Source organism: Pezoporus occidentalis, unplaced genomic scaffold (genome assembly GCF_034315485.1).
Source record: "Pezoporus occidentalis ecotype Australia unplaced genomic scaffold, CSIRO_AGI_Poc_V1 ctg8, whole genome shotgun sequence".
NCBI lineage: Eukaryota > Metazoa > Chordata > Aves > Psittaciformes > Psittacidae > Pezoporus > Pezoporus occidentalis.
In genome coordinates, this window is record NW_026916158.1 from 286,282 (window position 1) to 307,608 (window position 21,327).

General features: G+C 38.7%; 1 protein-coding gene across 5 annotated transcripts in view; it reads right to left on the minus strand.

The window, feature by feature from the left end:
- Positions 1–19,794, minus strand: part of SLC9A9 (solute carrier family 9 member A9) — a 196,923-nt gene extending 177,129 nt beyond the window's left edge. For 2 of the 5 annotated variants that reach the window (XM_062603254.1, XM_062603251.1), the window contains exons 1-4: positions 19,413–19,793; positions 11,249–11,451; positions 6,877–6,954; positions 6,205–6,281 (exon numbers count right to left, since the gene is read on the minus strand). In XM_062603254.1, the coding sequence (XP_062459238.1) occupies positions 6,205–6,281; positions 6,877–6,954; positions 11,249–11,451; positions 19,413–19,587 (533 nt within the window). In that variant the 5' untranslated portion in view covers positions 19,588–19,793. Of the gene's footprint in view, positions 1–6,204; positions 6,282–6,876; positions 6,955–11,248; positions 11,452–19,412 lie in introns of all 5 variants that reach the window. The other 3 variants (XM_062603252.1, XM_062603253.1, XM_062603255.1) reach the window with 3 other exon arrangements.
- Between the last annotated feature and the right edge of the window lie 1,533 nt (positions 19,795–21,327).

The window sequence follows — 21,327 nt, forward strand, 5'->3', positions numbered from 1 at the left end:
CCCCCCCCCAAATATCATGAGTGGTATTTGCTATTTCTTGATATTCCTTTCGTTCTGTCTTACAAATTTATATTTAGATATGTCTATTTAAAAAAGTTCTGTTTTTCAAACAAAACCATCTACAATTGAGTTTTAGAAGAAGTTTTTAGCAACCATACTGTCAGTCACTGCAGTTAAACACAGATGCACAAAAGAAATATTTTGATTCTATGTGCTGTTTTTTTTTGTTTGTTTTTTTTGTTTGTTTGTTTGTTTTGTTGTGTTTTTTTTTTTAATTAGAAGGTCATTGTTTTAAGCACTGATTACCAAGAAACAGTCTAATATGGTTATTCTAAAGCAAGCATACATGTGCTCACTGTGCTTGGACTGGAATTAACTAGGTCAGACTAACCAACTTTGGCTGTAGTTGGAATATGGAGAAGTCTTGTCTCTCCAGCCACAGAAGGCTATGCTCTCTGAGTAGCTAGTAAAAAAAGCCCTACTTTCTCCTTAAAATAGTAATGATATTGGAAAGATTTTTCCTAACACCAGCATTGCCAGCTTTTTGTATTTCCTAACTTCACTGTCTTGAAACTATAATTACTCTGGTTTTGCTTTTTTTTTTTTTTTTTTTTTTCTGATCCAGCCACTATTATTTATCTCAGCTTTATTCAAACAAAATTCTCAGTGCAGCCACAACAACAGATCAAACTTGGCCTAAGTTGTATGCAAATGTGTTTGCTGTTTGAGTGGCACATTCAGAGAGCTTTAAATTCTAGAAAAATCAGGCCTCACCATATCTCCTAGGCAGACTGAAAAATATGACTAAATGACTGCAAACATCTGCATTCTGAATGTCTAAAATGTGGTTTTGGCATTGCAATTTGAGTGAATGCCAGTGAAACCGAATCAAAAATCACAGATAAGGCCAACTGTGTGATGTCAGTGCTTCTGTGCACAAGCATCTCGGCCCTGGCTGGCACTGAGAATGCTGATCTAAAAAGTCAGGATGATTTCAAGGAGGGGGAATAGAAATCTTTTTACTCCTCCTGCCACTCAGTGCCTCATATGTTGCTCTGATAGGTTGTTACCATAGTGTCAAGATTTTTCCAAACACTTGAGCACTCTTATCAAAATCCATCATCAAAATTGAAAATATCTGTCACAAGGTACCACTTCTGGAAGATGCATCCCATCAGACAGGTTATTAACAATAAAAAGGAAAAAGAACACTGTTCCTTGAGGAAGCTGTTAGGTCCTTCTCCCTGCTTCTTCCTGAAAGGTGTGAAAAAAAAAAAGCAAGACAGGCCAATGTTCACCTAATTTTTCAGCAGCTCAGTTTTCATGGGCTTATTGCTCACTGAGTAGCATCCGCTCAGTGCTGCTTCAGCTTACAGCCATCAATCACAGCTAATATCAGCATATTTGAAAGATAGAATAATCCCACACAACAGTCATGCAGGAGCATGACTGGCTACAAAGCTAGCAGAAATCACATGGAGTCCTGGAGGCTATCAAGTTGAGTATAAGTCAGAAGTAGACTTTTTAATTACAGCTGTGAAGGCTAATTTCACACATTCATGGAAGTGGAGGAAGCAAGTCGAGAGGAATGATTAGTCTCTTCTTGGCACTTGTGAGGTGTCATCTGGAATAATGGGATCAGTTTTGGACTCCCTGTACAGAAAAGACTGACAGGAGACAGTCCAGCTTTGAACCACTAAGATAATTAGGGGGCTGTAGGCATGGTACATGAGAAGAGAGGAAAGGCTGAGTTATTTCAGCCTAGAAAGAAGCAGCTTAGCTTTCTCTTGTGTCTAGGAGGGGAGCTAAATGTTGTCTTCAGATAATAGGTGGCTATAGAGAAGGTGAAGGCACCTCCTCTGTCCATAGTGAAAGGATGGATGAAATAGTTACAAAGTGAAGCAAGGGAAATTCTAATCAGATATATAAAGAAACAATCTTTCCAGTGAGGGTGGTAAAGACTGGAACAGGTTTCCCAGAGAGCCAGTGGAATTTGCATTCTTGGAAATATTCAGAACTTGGCTGGACAGGGCCCTGAGCAGCTGGATTTAAATTTGAAGCCAGTAATGCGTTTATTAGCAGGTTGGACTGCAGACATCCAGACACTGCTTCCAACCTAAATTGTTCTCTGAGTCTATGAAGCTCAAGTAGTCTGCTACAGCATGAGTCTGCTACACCCTGTGTCAGAGAAACCCTCAGGGAGACTTAAACTTTATGATTTCTCTTAGGAATAAAGAGCTGTCTTACTGACATCTTCAGGAGACAAGGAGCTGGAAGCACTGCAGAGAAAAGATATATTGAGATATTGGGTCTCATATGAACTTATATTGTGCAGACCCAGTGTCAGCATGAAGGGGACAACTTCAGCAGTTCTGCAAAGTTGATAGAGCTTGGTGTGAGGGAATTTCTCTTTTCCTTCATGGGATCTCTCTGCATGGATCCTTGCTAGTCAGACTCGGTGCAAAGGGCATAATTTGGCCTGTCTGGGAGAGCTTGGGAATTAAGTTAACTTGTATCTGCATTGAGTGGCTGAGGGCAGTATTACAGCTAACATGGGCAGGCATTCCTTAGAGCAGTTGAAAGCTATTACATTTCAGCACTGCCTTCACTAAAACCCTAGCAATCTCTCTTCTCCTTCCTACCCTGCCCTCAGTGGGAATATCTGATTCTAACCTTTTCACTCAAATTCCATGTAGCTCCTCTTTCTTGATGCTAGAAGACAGCCTTTCACACAATAGCAAAGATTTACAAAGTGGATACAGGCACCATTGTATCATGTGTTCCGTGGCAACTATTTAGCACCCTAAGTTTGCAAAAATCCAAATGATGTTTCTGTCCTTTATTAATGGTACTTTCCATCTGTTTACAAAGAGCATTCTGCTGCTTCTTTGTTACAGGCTGTACCCTGCCAATGCAGCAAGCCCTACGGGAGGAGCTCACAATGGGATGCTTTGTAATTCACTTGCGAAGGGAAGAGCAGAGTCCCAGTGAAAGGCTGCAGGTGCACAGAGTCTAAGCCACTGTGTTGGACAGGGCTTTGAGCAGCCTGGTTTAGTGGAAGGTGTCCCTGCCTATGGCAGGGACATTGGAATTGGATGATCTTTAAGATCCTTTCCAACCCAAATCCTTCTATGATTCTATGATTCACATAAGCCCTATTCTGAATATATTGCTGCCTTCTCTGCAGTAATTTCAGTGGGGGTTGTGGGTTTGTATGGAACACAGCACAAGGCCCAGTGCTGCTCAGTGTATACCGCTCTACCTTAGGGTTTCTTTTCAATCTTTATCCCTGAATATGGGCTTGAACTTTGAATTGCCAGTTAGAATTGTTCCTAGTAGAAACTTTCTGTAGGAAATTCTATCCACATTTATTCCATTTTAGATAAAATAATATGGATACAGGAATTACAGCATTTGGAATTAAGGCTAAACTGAAAATATTATGTTTCTTTCAACAAGCTTATCAAAGCTGCTTTGGCATTTTCCATTTACAAAGGGCAATGATAAGTGTCAGCATACTTAGGAGCATCACAGGGCTGGACAGCCCTACTGCTTTTCTGCAGTCTCACAGAGCTTTTTTAGCAATTGGCTTACAGGCGATAAATGTTCAATGGCTAAGACAAGTGAGAGGAAGCACAGGAAGAGTCCTAATGAGACCCAGAACCACTGTTACCTCAGTAATGTGCTGGCATTCAGCTCAAACTGTTAGCAGGATGTAGATTTTCTGCTGAATTTATAATTCCAGCCTTAGGGATGCTATTTGCCATGTAAATCGGAATGGAAAGAAGCAGCTACAAGAGCTAGGGTAATATAAAGGTCTCTATTATTTACTGTGCTTGAGCAGGGAGGTTGGACTAGGTGACCTTCAGTGGTCCCCCCAACCTCAACCATTCTGTGATTCTGTGATGTTACTGCAAATAAAGATGTGGGGAAAGTATGAGCAGTGTAGTTGTCAAAGCTGTGATCTTCATGGATCCATATGCAGGCATTCACCCCCCAAAGTGACAATGCTGTGGTACTGATGTTTCTCTTTCATGTGGCTAAGTGCTTTTGGAGCTCTATTGCAAGCTGTAGAGCCTCACAAAGAAATTAATAAAGAGGATTAATGTAGGGAAATTCCTGCAACTGGGCAGGAATTGGTTCTGATTGTTTAATTATGTCATTTGGTGGAATCCTGTCCATTCTGGGTCTCTAAAATTCCATGCCCATTCCCATGAGAAAAGAAAGATCCCCAAGATCCAGAACTTTCTGCCTCACATCCTTCTCCAGAGGAGAACAAGCAATAGCAGAGGTGAGAAGATGAGGTGTTGTTTCTCAAGGAAAGCAGAATTTCAGAAAGGAAAGCAAGATTAAGCTTTTCCTCACCAGTTAGTGAGACACATGGCACATTGTCTCCTGGAGTTACAGATTTGTGTCTGAAATCAAAGGTGTTCTTTCTACTTGGTCCATAGGTGTTCAGCTGTTTTTCTCACAGGAAGGGGAAACAGCCACATAGAGAGCTTAACACTCCTTTGTATGTCAGCACAGAAGGTGATCATACTTTGAATGCTGCTTTTCATTGTCAAGTGTAAAATTTCATGATATTTGGAGTCATAGCTTGCAGAACATTTAATAGCCACTGTACCTCAGGTACATTATATTTACTAAGCTACCTGATTATTAGGAATCTAGGATATATATCATGACATACCTATAAAAGAACAGGTTTAAAATCAGGTTAGTCATGTGTTTTACTATTATCAAAACTACATTAAAGGAGAAAGTTCCATCTCGTAATGATGCCAGCAAGGAGCTTATATCTTGCAGCACATACATCTTTACTTGTAGATCCATTATAAAGAAAGGGAAAGGACAGAAATATAAAATTAATTGCTTCTATAATTTGAAAGTGCTGTTCATAGGTACAGAATTTTGACCAGTTTTAAATTCAAGCACCCTCACAAAACCTGACACATTTCCACAAATCTTTCCATACCATGCAGAGATATAAATTTTACATTTCAGGTTCTGCACCCCAGGACCTCAAACAAGTACTACAAGATGCAGTGTGTTTCCTACTCTAAAACCTGAATACCAGAAAGTTTCGTGACTTTTTCCTATTTTGACTTTGCACAAATCCCAGCAAGATCAAGGCCTCTCAGCAAGACTTACTTTTACATGCAACACCTCTCCATCACCTCCACAATACCATACAGACTCAGCTAGCCCAGATGTTTCTGCACCACTCCGTAGCACAGAAATGCCATGGAATGCCTAATAATGCTATGGTTAAACAGTGAGCAGTGCACTGCTTTTCTCAGTACGGCTTTGTGCAGGCACAGACACTCACTGCAGAATCCAACCCTGGTCATTCATTTTTGCCTGCATCAGGAATTTTCCCAGAACATGAGAGCTGAAGTGGTATCAATAAATTGTGTGAAAAACCTGCACTTTTAAGATCCAAAAGGATTTTAAATGGTTTGCTTAATTTTGATTGAGCTAACCAAACAGAAGAAAAGAAGTTTCATATCATGCCAGCCTGGAAACATATGATCCATCTCTGACTAGCAAATCTTTTCTTTAATGAGGCAAATTTTGAGAGAAAATCAGAAACTTTTCACTAAGGAGGTATAGAAATAAAACATGATTTTTTACCCCTCTGCTTTTTCCCCTTTTTTTGTGCCAAAGCCATTTAGTCATATCTAGTCTAAAATCATACAGAACACCAGACTGAGGCTTTTGGCATGATCTTTAACTGAAAAGATTCACTTTTCTTTGACTGTTGCTCCAGTTGTTTTACATATAAGCCACTAGGTATCTGTTCCTCCCCCTTCTGAGATTTAAAGTTCTTCTTTAATGTTAGATGTCTGATGTCCTCAAGAAAGAATTTTGGTTAGAAGCATGGAACTTCAGTTAAGAGAATGGTTCTGTTTCTTAGGACTGCTGGTTAAAGGTACAGGGCTGTAGAAAGCAGTTCATGCTTTCATCAATCACAGACCAGAAATGAAGGACACAACTTCCTGAATGCCCTGGACAGTTCTTACTATACAGTAACATTTCTATCTCAGCATTCGCTGGTAAGGAATTACTTTATCTGTTATACAAGTTGTGAAGTATATTGACCATACAGGGTCCACAATTCTTTTTACAGTTTAGTTTTTAACTGAGAAAAATACCAAGTGCTAATAATGACTTCAGCAGTAATAGCAGAAGACGTTCACTTACCCTATGATGATGCAGGAGATGGCAGTTCCCAAAAAGGCGTAGGTTAAAATTGATCCTAAGTTACGAAAAAAATGCCTCTGGGGAGGAAAGTTTGAAAAAAGTGCTTTGTAATATAGTCAATAAAAGAACATTCAGATGAGGCTGAAACACTGCATCTAGAAGTGACACTTGTTACAACCCCTATCTCAATCATAAGATGAAACAATATAGGCTACATCTTGTGTTTTGGAAATACAATTTAAGACGATTAATTTTTTGCCTGGTGGAATACCATCAAAGTTTTCTCTTTTATGTGTCTGGCCAAATGCTTCAGGATCATAACAGAAGTTCACATTGAAAATATCTGATGCAAATACTATCATAACCCATCCCTTGAACAAACAAAGCCCTGATGATGCATTATATAAAACACAGGTAGGCTGCTGCCTACATGCAGTGTCACCAGATTCAAAGTGGTTTCTTCTGAAAAGAGGAATGCTGAATTGCACAGTCAATTGTAAAGATGCAGAAACGGAGAAGAATGAGGTCTGGGCATCTTTCATTTTCTTCCATTCCTGTCAAGTTCTTCCCATGCAATGTAATTGTTAACTGACTCTTTTCTCTGTCATTGGCCTGCTAGATCTAGAAAGTAGCAGTCACATTCAGTCACTTTTGTAATAAAGAGACACATACCTTCTTTAAACTATATCCAGCATGAAATATAATGGGTGGCAGCAAAATATTGAAGAAGATGGAAGGATCAAATGTCATCTGCCAGAAAGGACGAAAGAGAGGGTAAGGACAAACAAAGTAGCATTTAATTTGATAGAATAGGTTTTAATTGTAACTTCTGATCAGGATGTGATGTGACTTCTTAAACTATAATTGTATAATCAGTTCTGCTGATTATACAGTCACGAAACCTGCCAGCACAGGTTTCTGTGTCCTAAAGTTTCTCAGTAAATCTGCTGACTGCTTCTGCAGCATCATTTCCATTGTAACACATCTTGTAAAATATAAGCCTTTTCTTCCAGATTTCGATTTGAGGGTTTTGTGATGGCCTGAATTATTACCAGATCAACTATTTTACCAGTAACATCCTCAGGTACTTGCTGTTTTTTCTATTTCGATGTGTGCTGATATTTTAAGTCATATTGTCATGGAAATGAAACTGGAATTTGTTTCTGGTGACAGTTATCTATGTCTGTGTTACTGAAGATCCAATATATCAGTGTGTTATGAAACCTGAGAGGCACTGATGCTGTCCTATTGCCTACAAATCATGTATCTGTTGTGTAGGCAAATGGGGATTCCTTATATTCTCAATAAGCTAAGGACTAGTTTCAGCCATGCAAAGACTAATAGGATTTTCTGCAGACATTGCTAAGGTGCTACTTGCTTTCAGAACTGAAGGCATGCTACCAGGTTAGTCTCTTCATGGTTCCTGTTCCAAGCCACTGGTTGGCAAAGCAGCAGGTACCACTTTGTCCTCTGTTATACAGCTTTTTACACTCATATGCCTGTGTAATGACAACCCCATTCATGTGAAACACATTTTTTTTTCCCACAACAGCCAGAAACACTTTATAAAATACCCATTAAAATGTTTAAAGTAGTGCTAGAATAAGGATGGTGTTAGGCTAAGCAAAAAGTTCTTATTCCAGCTGTTGTTGGTACAATGTTCATATTTGCCTTCACCTTCAGGCACAGGGAGAGACCAAGGACAATACTCAGTCACTGCAAGTCATTACAAATAGTTTACAGTAAAACAGAATCCTATTTCAAATCCCAGTATTTCTGGAGAAAAACATATTTTGATAAGCATGTGTACTGTAGACTGTTCTGTCAGTGGGCAATATTATGCCAGTACTTTTAAACGAGACAAGATGTAATTAACACAAAGGCTTGCAGCTCCTTTGTTCAGATAAAGTGATATTTTAAGGCTATTTAAGTATTCCAGATGAATTATTTAGCTTCAAAAGAGTAAGACTTGCCCACAAAATCACTTCTGTCTTCTTACTAGCAGATAGCTTGATTTGATAAACAGGAAGTGAGAGCTCAGCCTTTTGTTCCATTCTGCTGACTTTGAATTATAAAGTTGAAAAAAAAAATAGTTGGCAAATAATGTGCCAGCAATTTTAGCTATGCTGGTAACTTCATTGAAAACATGTCAGAAAAAGGATTTTCTTCACTTGTGAACTAACAGCCTCAACTGTTAATTTTGGAATTAATTCAGCAAATATGTTAAAATATTTTTTCCACAGGCATCAGAAATCCTGACTGCATGTTTTATTATTCAAAACTGTGTTCCAAAGAATACACATTTGTAAGGCATGGCACAGTCTGTTCTTTCTGATAAATGCACTTTGTAAACTCTTAAATGGAGGTCAGAAGGGAAGTACACAAAAACCAGAGCATGGTGTCACCATGTTTTCTGGTTTTTATGTTAGTGCTTTTGCCAGTCAGGAAGGCTGCCAGGCTTTGTTACTGTCTCCTAAACACTGCTGAGTTCCTCCCTCTTTCCTTTTTTATGTATTTTCTTTTTAAGAAGGCATTTGCAAGATAATTGTGAAGGAAAAATGAGTGAAAATCCAAGCAGGCTGAAGCCTCTCCAGTAATACAGAGAAACCCACAATTCACAGCTGAGACTATGGAAAAAAGATTGGGCAATTCCTTGTAAGGGCAAGAGCAACTTCTGGGTAATTTAGTGCTCCTTTCTTGTAATACAAGTCAGCTTCAGTATACCAGGTCTGATGAAGATGTTTAAATGTAATGAATTAGTACATGTGCCTTGGAAGCTAAAGACATGCTTTGACTAGTACAAACCTCTTGCCAACATCTAACAGGAAAAAGAATGAAGAATCAGCGAAACCTGAGGAGTCTGACTGCCACAGTGTTTTCCTGTCTCCACCCACCACAACTCTAATAGTGTTCTAAAAGCCCTTGACAGGCTAGTTCTTTCTGAGAATGCAGTAAGGACAGACAGGCACATGACAGTGCTGCCTCAGCAGTGGATTTGAGCAGATGGTTAAGCCCTAATTCTGCTGAGTCCCCCAGTGTACATTCTAAGCTTAACTTAAAGGTTTTTATAATGATAAACACTATAATACACAGGGACATGCATTACTGTGCTAGATAAACACTAATACTTGGAAAAAAGGAAAATAATATATTCCAATATTGTAAGAAAACACTGTTTAGAAGTTTCATATGAATATATGATGTCTTTGAGCATAAAATCCGTGTTTTAAATAGTCCCTCTGCACTCCTGAATTCTTTAAATGGATGCTATTTTAAAAGAAAGTGAGTGTTACAAGAAGTAAATATTGCAAGGGTGGGAAAAGAGACCAGTAACGAGTAGTGTCCCTCAGGGATCGGCGTTGGGACCGGTCTTGTTTAACATCTTTGTTGGTGACATGGACAGTGGGATTGAGTGTGCCCTCAGCAAGTTTGCTGATGACACCAAGCTGTGTGGTTCGGTTGATATGCTGGAGGGAAGGAATGCCATCCAGAGGGACCTTGACACGCTTGTGAGGTGGGCTGATGCCAACCTTATGAAGTTTAACCATGGCAAGAGCAAGGTCCTACAGCTGGGTCGGAGCAATCCCAGGCACAGCTACAGGTTGGGCAGAGAGGAGATTCAGAGCAGCCCTGTGGAGAAAGACTTGGGGGTGTTGGTCGATGAGAAAATGAACATGAGCAGTCAGTGTGTGCTGGCAGCCCAGAAAGCCAACCGTATCCTGGGCTGCATCAAAAGGAGCGTGACCAGCAGGTTGAAGGAGGTGATCCTGCCCCTTTACTCTGCTCTTGTGAGATCTCACCTGGAGTATTGTGTGCAGTTCTGGTGTCCTCAACATAAAAAGGACATGGAACTGTTGGAACAAGTCCAGAGGAGGGCCATGAGGACGATCAGGGGACTGGAGCACCTCCTGTATGAAGACAGGCTGAGGAAGTTGGGGCTGTTCAGCCTGGAGAAGAGAAGGCTGCATGGAGACCTCATAGCAGCCTTCCAGTATCTGAAGGGGGCCTATAGGGATGCTGGAGAGGGACTCTTCATTAGAGACTGTAGTGACAGGACAAGGGGTAACGGGTTAAAACTTAAACAGGGGAAGTTTAGGTTGGATATTAGGAGGAAATTCTTTCCTGTTAGGGTGGTGAGGCACTGGAATGTGCTGCCCAGGGAGGTTGTGAATGCTCCATCCCTGGCAGTGTTCAAGACCAGGTTGAACGAGGCCTTGGGTGATATGATTTAGTGTGAGGTGTCCCTGCCCATGGCAGGGGGGTTGGAACTTGATGATCTTAAGGTCCTTTCCAACCCTAACTATTCTATGATTCTATGATTCTATGAAAATAATATAAGTACAAAGTGAACTATTTGAATTGTTATATACTGAAAACAGAAAATACCATGACATGCAAAAGGCTGTAGACTACCTCCCACACTTCCCTTTTTGCATCCACCATGAATTGCCACAGTGCTGTCTTCTCATGCTGGGGGATAGCCAGTGAAATCCCTGCTGAGGACCATGCAGTAATGAATGAATGTATGAGAACACTGTAAAGCATTTAGATGTTATAAAATCCCCCACTTATCTGTGGTGCTTTACATATATACAAGTTTGTATTTTTGTAAAATGTTTAAAGTTTGCAGTTACTTCTGCTATATACAGGAGGCAATCCTCCCTTGCATTGTGCTGCCAGATAAAGTCACTTTTAAGACAGAGGAGAAATTAAGATATCAATAGTGTTTATAAAGTTTTGAGGGCAATGAATCCAAGGTAACAGATACACCTGCAAGTGAACTCAGTGTCTGCAGTAATGGGACTGTCAACTGAAAGAGTTCAGCCAACTATTCTGCAAGCAGACAGTCAGTTTTATGCTAAATGATGGGCAGGTTTCTATGGCACCTTACTTCCTTTCCTGTTCTCTTTCCTCGCCTTTCTCACCCTAAATATAGAATAGCCTCTCTCTGTCTGTTGCATTTTAGCTTGAAACTTGTCTTCCTCTCTCATGCGTGTAAATAAATATCTTACACAGTTTAGAACAAAAATAATACAGGTTTTACCTTTTGAAGCATTGCATTGCCCTGGTGACCATTGACATTGTGGTGGCTGACCTCTCTTTTGTATTGATATTCATAGACCTGGTTAGTTATATTAAGAAGTAGAGTGGATCGCCCAGATTTCAGCTTTTCACATTCATAAACAGTTCCACCTTCAACATCTGAAGCTTTTGTTGCATATTGTATAATTAACCCCATTACAAGACCTGGAGAATAAAAAAAGAACAAACCCAAAGTGATTCAGGTAATTTTAAGTATCTGATGATACACAATTACCAATCAAGACAAAAATGAACTCAAAGCTAGGACACCACCTTCTCAGTGTTGCCACCTTCAAGAAGGTACACCTTACTCCACACTTCATGGATGACCATAAAACATTCTTCCAGATTGGTAATTTCATTAGAATACAGATACTTGACATATGCTCCGTTGTGCTCCTATTTTTGTAACCCAGTTGCTGGAATCATTCTGATATAGTTAACTGAGTTGCTCATTCACTTAATTTTCAATAGATATTTAGAGAAGGGGGACGCCTGCATAACTAATGTGTTGTACTGAGCATATAAAAATCAGCTTTGATTTTGGTGATTTTACAAACTTCATTCATGAGGGCAAAACTGACAGAGTATTCTCAGGCACATTCTGCTTTCTGTAGAAGGCTATATATTTTTAAGACTGTATAAACATGGGAAAATCAAAGCAGGGAGAAGGAAAGGAAGATTTAAGACTAGGATTAATTGATTTGATTATCTACAAAGACAGGCACTTTGGCTCCCTTTACAGTTAACTGAAAGGAAAATACATTTCTGCAATTGTCCTCTGGAAGGTATGTGTCTTTCTATTGGCTCTAGTGGGAGCTTGCTTAAGTTATTTCCACCCTCAGAGACTTGGATTTGGTTTCAAATTTAATTTCCATGTTTATTTTATCTCCTATAAGTCTCATGTATGATGATCAGATTTACAGCTACTAATTGTGAACACATTCATCAAATGCTAAGAATACTCAGATTGGTAGAAGACTTCTAAACATCTAGATAGATAAACTTACTAATGAGGGATAAGAAAAAAAAATTATAGGAATTAGCTGATAAGCATCTGAAAAATATTATGCCAAAATTTAAGCTTTAGCAAGCAATGAGATGCCACGGTGATAAAAGTGATCATAAAGGCCTAGAGAGATAAATAGGATGTCTTTGTTACTGTCACATTTTCACATAACAGAGTCTCTCTGAACTGCAGATTTCTATCTTTCATGTAAGGCAAGTTTGTAGCTTCCTGGACTGATGCTACAAGAGAGTAACAACTGTATCGCTTGGTTAGTATGCATAAGCATTTGTGCTTGGATTGTTTCGATTGTTTAGTATAGGTGGTTTCTTTAAACTGCAAACTTTAGATAAGCAGTAGAAAATCCCAAGGCCACTTTCTTAAGTTATGCAGCATTTGTGCAAACAAATCAGACAATGAATCTAGATTTAGTAAAAGACACAATTCCTCAAAATCTTAGGGGAAATCATATATGGGAAAAGGGGAGCAAGCATTGCGTGAGCTACTGTAAAAAATGACTTCTATGATGGTCACCCTCAGATGTCCAAAATCATGAGTCAGAACCCAGGAAACCATTAATTAGCTAAAACAGTCAGGGTTTTCATCTTATTTTCGTTAGATTTCCTTAGAAGAACCACATCTTTAATTTTCTCATTCTGAGATTTCTTGAATGTGCACTATATTGGCTATTACAGCATATACTTTGAACCAAATTCTGTTTGATTGTTTTAAAAATGAGAACAAGTATTGTCAGTCATAGTAATGCAATTGCATTGAATTGTTCAAGGGTAAGTTGTTTGAACCTGTAGTGTCAAGTTTAGACTAGGAATAGATGGCTGTTCGGTATTCTGAGAAGATATCTCAGCTGTGATCTTCAGCTGTAGTCTCAAGCTGCCTCTGTAGAAATTTTCTGGAATGGAAACAAATGCAAATACTGTAGATCCTAGTCCTGCAGGACAGCTCTTGAGTACAAATAAATCCATTTGCAGGAAAGGAGTCTTTAAAAAATATGATCATGGCAGCTGTATAGAAATAAAGGACAATGCTGACTGAGATTTGCAGCTGGAATTCAAGTTTGCCTTTTGGGTTTTCTTCTCTCAGCTTTATATCTTATCCTCTGATGGGCTCCAGAGATGAAATGATAGTGAAAGAATAGGAAAGTGTCAGAGTATCCAGCAGCATATACATATTGGAGGAATTAAATTAGAGAAGATCCTAACAATCTATATTCTCAAGGCATCAGTGGGGAATCTCTAGGAATCTCTACAATGTATTAAATTTGAACAAAATGTGTACGGGATCCATAATGATGGGCTGATTCAGAGTCTTCTCAAATGCTCTATAAAAGATTCAAAGACAACTGCTATCACTAAACTATATTGCAAGAGTCAATATAAGTGATGGGATTGTATTTTTCCTTCAGTAATAATAAATGTGCCAACCACCCTATACAAAACCCCCAGTGAGTTAAAAACGTGGGAAGAGTGCATTTAATATTTTAGTAGGTGTATCACTTATGGAATGCACTTTCTGCTTTGGATCATTATATAACATTACTTTTGTGGTGGAATTCAGGAGCCCAGATCATATCCTAATAGAAGTAATTTATTTTTAAATAGGTGTATAATGTACTTTCTGTTCCCCTACTCCCCCTTCCAAACTGAAGTAATGCTTTTGTAATGTATCTTTGGGAACAATTTTTATAGTTCAAGAAAAAAAAAAATAATTGGGAAATGTCATTTGGATGTCTGTACCATGAAAAAAAAAAAAGACTAATATTTTCTAATTTCCTCGCAACTAGAGTTTTGTGGCAGAAAAATTAAACATGAAAATTTTCTCACAAAGTTCTATGGGCTCTGGTAGGTAAAAACATACCTTCTGTACAAATAGTACAGATAGTTCTGATTTCATAGTGGCATGCATACAAAGCCTAGCTTTACCATGGGAGTCTAGGAACTAACGGCAGTTAAAAACCCCTGGATGTGAGTCAGAAAGGGTGCTACATCCATTATTTGGTATAATACATAGGTATCATACCAAGGAACTGATTAGCAGAAATAAAAAAAAATTCAAATAGTATTACATCAGTTAAGGTTGTAGGTAATTATAAACTGATGTAAGGCAAAACTTGAGTATACTCGCACAAAGTACAGCACCTATCTTGTATGCTAGGAGACCAAATCTGATTACAAATGTTTTTAGCTCAGCTTCCCCTTATTTAACACATTGTCCTTCAAAACTAATTCATGTTTTCAGCACATTTAGTTAGGTGCAGCACTGAAAAAGAAAACAGTGTAACCAATGTTTCAGATTTCTTTAAAGTCTCAATCATCCCTTGAAGTTAGATCTTGCAGCAAAATCTCACTCTAACTACAGCTCAGTCATGTTTCAATGGAAGGCAGTGCAGGTTTTCCAGCTTCTTCAGTGGAAGCAGGATAAAATCCTTTCATAGAGTATTATAAAGGATTTCTTAAGTCACTCATTCCAAACTCCTCAGCTAAACAGGACTGTTCTTTCCTCAGGATTTTATCTAGTCAGCTGTTAGATGCCTTCCTTAATAACAACACTCAGGGGTGCAGTTTTAGCATTACTTGATTTCCTCAACATTTTAGAATGTCTTCCAGATTTCTTTGTTTGCCTCAAAAATGTTATTCCTCTCTTCACCTGCCCACTACACAATGTCAGTTTCTGCCTTGATCATGATTTTCCCACGCCCTCTGAATCCTGACAATCTTTCTTCATTATGAATGTTGTAGTCAGGAAGACAATGAAGTACTCTATTTTACTGGGGGCTAGAGATTCCTCTTTTTTTCTGCAACTTGTTACATCCATTGCTGCCTTTGGGCTTCTCAGAACACACAAACAGAAGGAAACTACAATTATTTCAGACAAGAGGCATAATGGATTTAGAAGGTGTAAGAATCATATTGCCTAATCGTTAGAGACCTCCACCAAAGTTTAATCAAGAACCCTGATTGTTCCTCACTTCCAAATGTGCTGCATGGGATCCTCAGAAGGGCTACTCTGAGTCAGCATTCACGCTGCCCACCTGCCAGGTGATGAACAATTGGAGGAAAGAAAAAAGGAGTGGTAGACCTTCAATCCCCCCCTTCCAATCCCCTCAGAACTTCCAGAAGGATCTCTAACCATTACAACACAAACCCATTTCTTGTGAGTGCTACAATGGCTGTGTTCTGTCATTCATCATTTTAATGTTTTCGCTCCAGTCTGATCAAATAGTCCCACAGAGCAAAACTTTGAAGGCAGGTACATCTTCAATCTGCCTCAAAAATGTGTATTGTATTGGTGGGTTGATTGGTCGTGATTGGGGTTTTTTGTTGTTTATGATTCTGTGAAAGTTTCTTTCTGGCCACCTCTTGGAGGACTAGCCTCCTAATCAGAGGTAGCTGGTGGCACCTGTATGTAGCCCTGATACCTAAATTCTGGGAAGGGTGAGAAATCTGGATTCTCAAACCTAGGTTTTCAGTGTGTTAGCTCTGGGTTATTCCCGCGCTAGTGCGGAGGGCCATGACTTATGTATTATATAGGGAATTTGGCATCTAGTATTTTATGACCGAGGTACCTAATGATCCCAGGCCCTGTAGCAGATGGCTAATAGACACTGAAGTCTTTTATTGTCTAGTCTTAGGGCTGTTTTCTGGGGTCTGGTGTTGAAAGAGGGGCTACGTACTCTTACCTGAGATAAGTGGCATTCAGTTTTCATCACTGCTTGTGTAGATAATCTACCACACTAATTCTGACTGTACTGTTGTACAGCAAATGGTGCTGATAATATATATAAAGGATGCTACTCCCTTTCTGGGTGGCACAAAGTTACTCTTTTATATCCACCTGCCTCCTTATCCAGAAATTGGGAAGTAAGTAGAGTTTACTATTTTGGGTCTGTTTGTCAAAGCAAGGTAAAGTGTTCAGGGAAACTTGCTCTCTGAGATATTGGAAAATCAAAGAATGAATGAACAACTGGGTAAGTGTGTATTTTTCTTAATTGTTGTGAGTAACTTTTCAGTATGGCTTCAAAACAAAACAATGTGAGTGTTTAAATACTTTCAAGCTAAGTGCCTTGAAATATACGTATACATATATATATATATGTACACAGGCGGGGTTTTCATTTGTGAAATAACGTGAAGTCCCTGTTGAACTAATTCTGGGTTATGCTATATGCTTTTGTTTTCTTTTCTTACAACTGCAGAAATTTTTGAATTTAAATATAATTATATTCAATTATAGTTACACCATTGCTTTGATTTAAAAAGAAAAGTCTCAGTTCTTAAATGTAATTTAAAGTTTCTAAATGGACAGTTTTCCAGTATGGGCTTTTTCTAGCTGGAAATATTCAGCCTAAAAATTAATTTATTACAAAGCTTATGTAAACTCATCCTTCTCCTCCCCTCTCCCCCGTTAAAACCCAGACCTTTTCTTTGTTCTAGACTTTAAATAGAACTTTCTATCGGGCTGTTCTTAGTGTTCAATTTGTGGCTGTTCAGCAATTTGCAGTAACTGCAAACTTCTTCCTGTTTTTGTACTTCTGTGGTGTCTGACCCCCCCCCCCCCCCCGATCTTCCTCCTGCTTCTCTTTCTCTGTCCTTTCCACTGCTATACACCTAAGGGTACACTGTTCTGGTAAAGGATACAGACCCATGCATCATACTGTGGGCCACAGTCTGCAAATAAGTGTCAAATATGGCCATATTCTGACACCTGAAGCAAAATTATTGGTTTCTTGTGCTACTATTCATGCATCTAGGAAATAGCTCAATGGGCTGGAGTAAAGCAAACTGTAGGGCAGAGACCTCTGGTTTGTACAAAACAGGTATAAATCAGAATTGTTCTGGTAATGAAGATAAAAACTCAAGGCAGGATTTAGCTCACTGTCAGTGCTTGGTGCCATGAAGATTTTCTTCCAGAGTTGCTGCCTGTTGATGGGACATCTCTATCGTGACCTCTGAAATTCCACTTTCTTTTCATCATTGCTATTCCACAATGCTAACCATACCAAAATTTCCAAGTATAAAGAGGACATAATCAGCTTTTTGGATCTTACAAATCAGCTTTTTTCCCTTGTTTGAAGGTTGCCATAAATATTGCAAGACTAAATAGTTTATTTACGATCATGAGGAGTGTTTCCTTCATTCATGAATGTTTTAATAATTCAAAAGCTCTGCCCTGATGGAGCACTAATCTCTTAACTGAGCAAAAGAATATAATGAGCTGTTTAGCCTCATGAAGTGCAGATTATGGTCTGGATAGGCAGCAAAACAACCAAAAGACAGACAAAATTCTAATTAAATAGTGAATTATTTGTGTAATTTTGAATTCCACTATATTTAATTTCTATTTTGATAGGCTTTTGCCTAAATCTTCAACAAATGTCACCAGCCACATATAGGAAACAGTGGAATAGTGTAAAGGAAGGTGGTATAGAAGAGTCACCCATGTAATTAGAAAAACTTTATAGTAACTTACAAGCCAATTATAACAAATATGTTGCCCAGTGTTTAATGGTTTATCTTTTAAGAGATGCTAATAGAAATGCAAAAAGAAAATGTAATTTCAGCTGTGCTCTGTAGCTTACAACCTGTAAAACTGTTAAACAATAATCTAGGTGATGTCGGAGAATGAAAACCATTGTGTTTAAGCATTGTGTGCTGTTTCGTTCTGCCTCAACTGATTCAGTTGAAGCATGTTTTCTATGTGCAACAGACTTCAAGATTACAAAACTGGCGTACGATCAAATAAATAGTTTTTCACAGCTTTAAAATACCTGCGAAGCAGACGAGAAATGAGAGATCCCACAGAACCAGGTGTTAGGGGCTCAGTGACTGGCTTAATACAAGAGTTTCTTGTTTACTTGCTTTCCTTCAAAGTATCAAGTCACTTGTGAAGAAAGTAAATGAACTAAGATGGTGAAATGGCCTGTGTTCTTGAAATTTCACACAGTCAATTTAGCTAACAAAAAAGTTTGAAGGGGATGCAAGGAAAACTAATCTTCAGCTGCAGTCCTTCTATGGAACTGAAATGATCTTAAAATCCTTGCTATAGAAAGAGCAATGAAACTTTCTCTCAAAATGCAGGGGTTGGTTAACTGTTCTGTAGCAGGCTTACAGCTGAACCTCCATAGGTGTGCCATGATAAACAAATACTCTTCAGAATATGTAATCTTAACAAAACCAGTTTTGGAGAATACACTGTTTGGGTATATGATGTACATAGAATAACTTTGAATCAAAACAGGTTGACATTTAGATATGGAATAACTGTGCTGCTGATTTATATGTTCCATTTTGACAGTGTCACCCTCCTCTATGGCACAAGAAATGGCAGTCACGCACTTTTCTCAAAGTGAAACAACAGTAGAGAGAAAATGACAAGAAAAATCGCTATACATGTAAGTGTATGCCATTATTAAATTAGTAAGTACTTTTATCAGTGGACAATGCAGAAAGTTCTACATGAAAGTGATACACAATATTGCAAAACTTCATTAAAGAAGATGAGAACTAGACAGGGAAACTGAAATTACAGTACAATGACAGCATTCAGAGATTTGAGTGAGGCATTCTTTGTGGTGTGTCTTTCAAAGGCACAGGGAAAGGGCATAAGAAAAATCTCAAGATCATTTAAACTTTATCAGACAACCTGTTGTGTATCCACAAGGCTCCTTAGTCTAACACCTTTATATGTTATACAAAACAAACAGGGAAAATAAGCAAATTATATAGTCTCTTTCACTGAGGGCATTTCATTCTTTTCAAAACAGTAAACTCCTTAATTAATACAATAAGTGTCAAAGCTGTTTGAAAACAGTAAACTCCCTAATTTCTGAAGTGGGCTGTCTGCCCACAGAGGAACATAACATGCACATCGTGAAGACAACCAGCTCATGATAGTCACTGCCTTAAAAAGTCAGCCTCTAGCTACTTTATGAGAGATGCTGTTATGTTAGTATTTTAGTGTACAGTTATGGACTGTATGGACGACAGTATGACGACACTTCATTCAGCACATTTTCTGAGCTTTGTCAGCACTTGATCTCAAATGCCTGATCATAAATATGCAACTAGTCCCATGTTAAGCTGGCACTTGAATTTATACTCACCGTAGAGCATAGCTCCTCCAGTTTCATGCAGAAAGCGGAATCGATGGTTTTTAAACAACCAAATTGTTAATATTGTAAGAATGAGCAGAAAGTTAAAGACTAGCAGTTCCACAGCTCCCTGATGATAAAACTGATCTTCATCTTTCACTGATACATATTTCTTCAACTTCTCCATTTCGCTCCCTTTGTGGTTGTGGGAAATATGTGCAAAATAAAAGAAGAAGAAAAAAAAAATCACAGGAAGGAAAGTATTATTGCCTTTGGTACAAAACCTCCAGATACTACAGAAATTCACAGCAAGCACATCTGTTTCATTTGCAGCCTCATGGTAAAGTGCCCCAGCTCAGAATTCAGCTGGATTCTAGTTACAGCTTCCTGTTTCTCTCTTAAAGCTGCCCTGTCTCATTTTGAATGTTACAGTTGCGTAGCCAGGCTGCGCTTGCTCTGGCTGTAGATGTACAAATCGCCTCCAAGGTTCAGGCTCTGTCAACCTCTAAAATTCTGTTGTAAAACTTAGTCCGTGTTCACAGTGTTTGTTCCTGTAGTTTACAGCGTAATCTGAATCCTAAAAATCATATTTTGTCTTGATAGTTTCAGATAGAAAAAATGAGATTAAAAAACAGCACAGCAACCTTCGTTGCATTTTTGAATCTTTCCCCTTTCCCACTTTTAAATGCAAGTGACATAAAATAAAGGTGGTGTTTTACTATGGTGCAAAGACAGAAGAAAACAAAATAAGGAATAAGGATTTCAAGATTTAGACCTTGAACTTCTTGTGATCCTACAGAAAGACTGAGCACTCTCTGTAAAAGCAAGGGTCCGGTTACCTGGGATTAAAAGCACTTAATCCCCCCATCAAAGTGAATAAATGAAATGTGGAATTTGCTTTCCATCATTTCTGCTGTTTGTATGATTTCATTTACATTACTCAAGCCAGGAAAACTGGAGAACTTGTCCTACAACTTATAGCTAATATGGAAGTTTTTCTGTCTGAGGTCAAGGCTGCAACACATGTGTTATACTGGAGAATTCCAAAATAAAATAAAAAAAAAAAAAAAAATACAAAAAACAGAAAACTGATTCTCACTAAAAAAAAGGACAATCTTTTTTTTTTTTTTTTTGGTCAAAATCTTATAAAATTTATTTTTAAAAAAGTCATTGGACCAAGCTAATCTGTACAGAGACCATTCCAAGTCATTTATCTGTCAAAGGTGAATAGATCATAAGTACTTAGATATGTAATTTCAAGGCTGTAGCTCATAATAATATGAGACCTCACCTGGAGTATTGTGTGCAGTTCTGGTCTCCTCAACATAAAAAGGACATGGAACTGTTGGAACAAGTCCAGAGGAGGGCCATGAGGATGATCAGGGGACTGGAGCACCTCCCATATGAAGACAGGCTGAGGAAGTTGGGGCTGTTCAGCCTGGAGAAGAGAAGGCTGCGTGGAGACCTCATAGCAGCCTTCCAGTATCTGAAGGGGGCCTATAGGGATGCTGGGGATGGGCTCTTCATTAGGGACTGTAGTGACAGCACAAGGGGTAACGGGTTAAAAGTTAAACAGGGGAAATTTAGATTGGATATAAGGAGGAAATTCTTTCCTGTGAGGGTGGTGAGGCACTGGAATGGGTTGCCCAAGGAAGTTGCAAGTGCTCCATCCCTGGCGGTGTTCAAGTCCTGGCTGGACAGAGCCTTGGGTGAGATGGTTTAGTGTGAGGTGTCCCTGCCCATGGCAGGGAGGTTGGGACTGGATGGTCTTGAGGGCCTTTCCAACCCTAACTATTCTATGATTTGATGAATGTTCCTGAGGAGGCACTCTTGCTTCAATCTATAGTGTTTTAAAATAATTTTACTATTCTATGGTTCTATGAATTCTGTCCTCCATGTAAACAAATTTTCTCACATTTTACAGGTT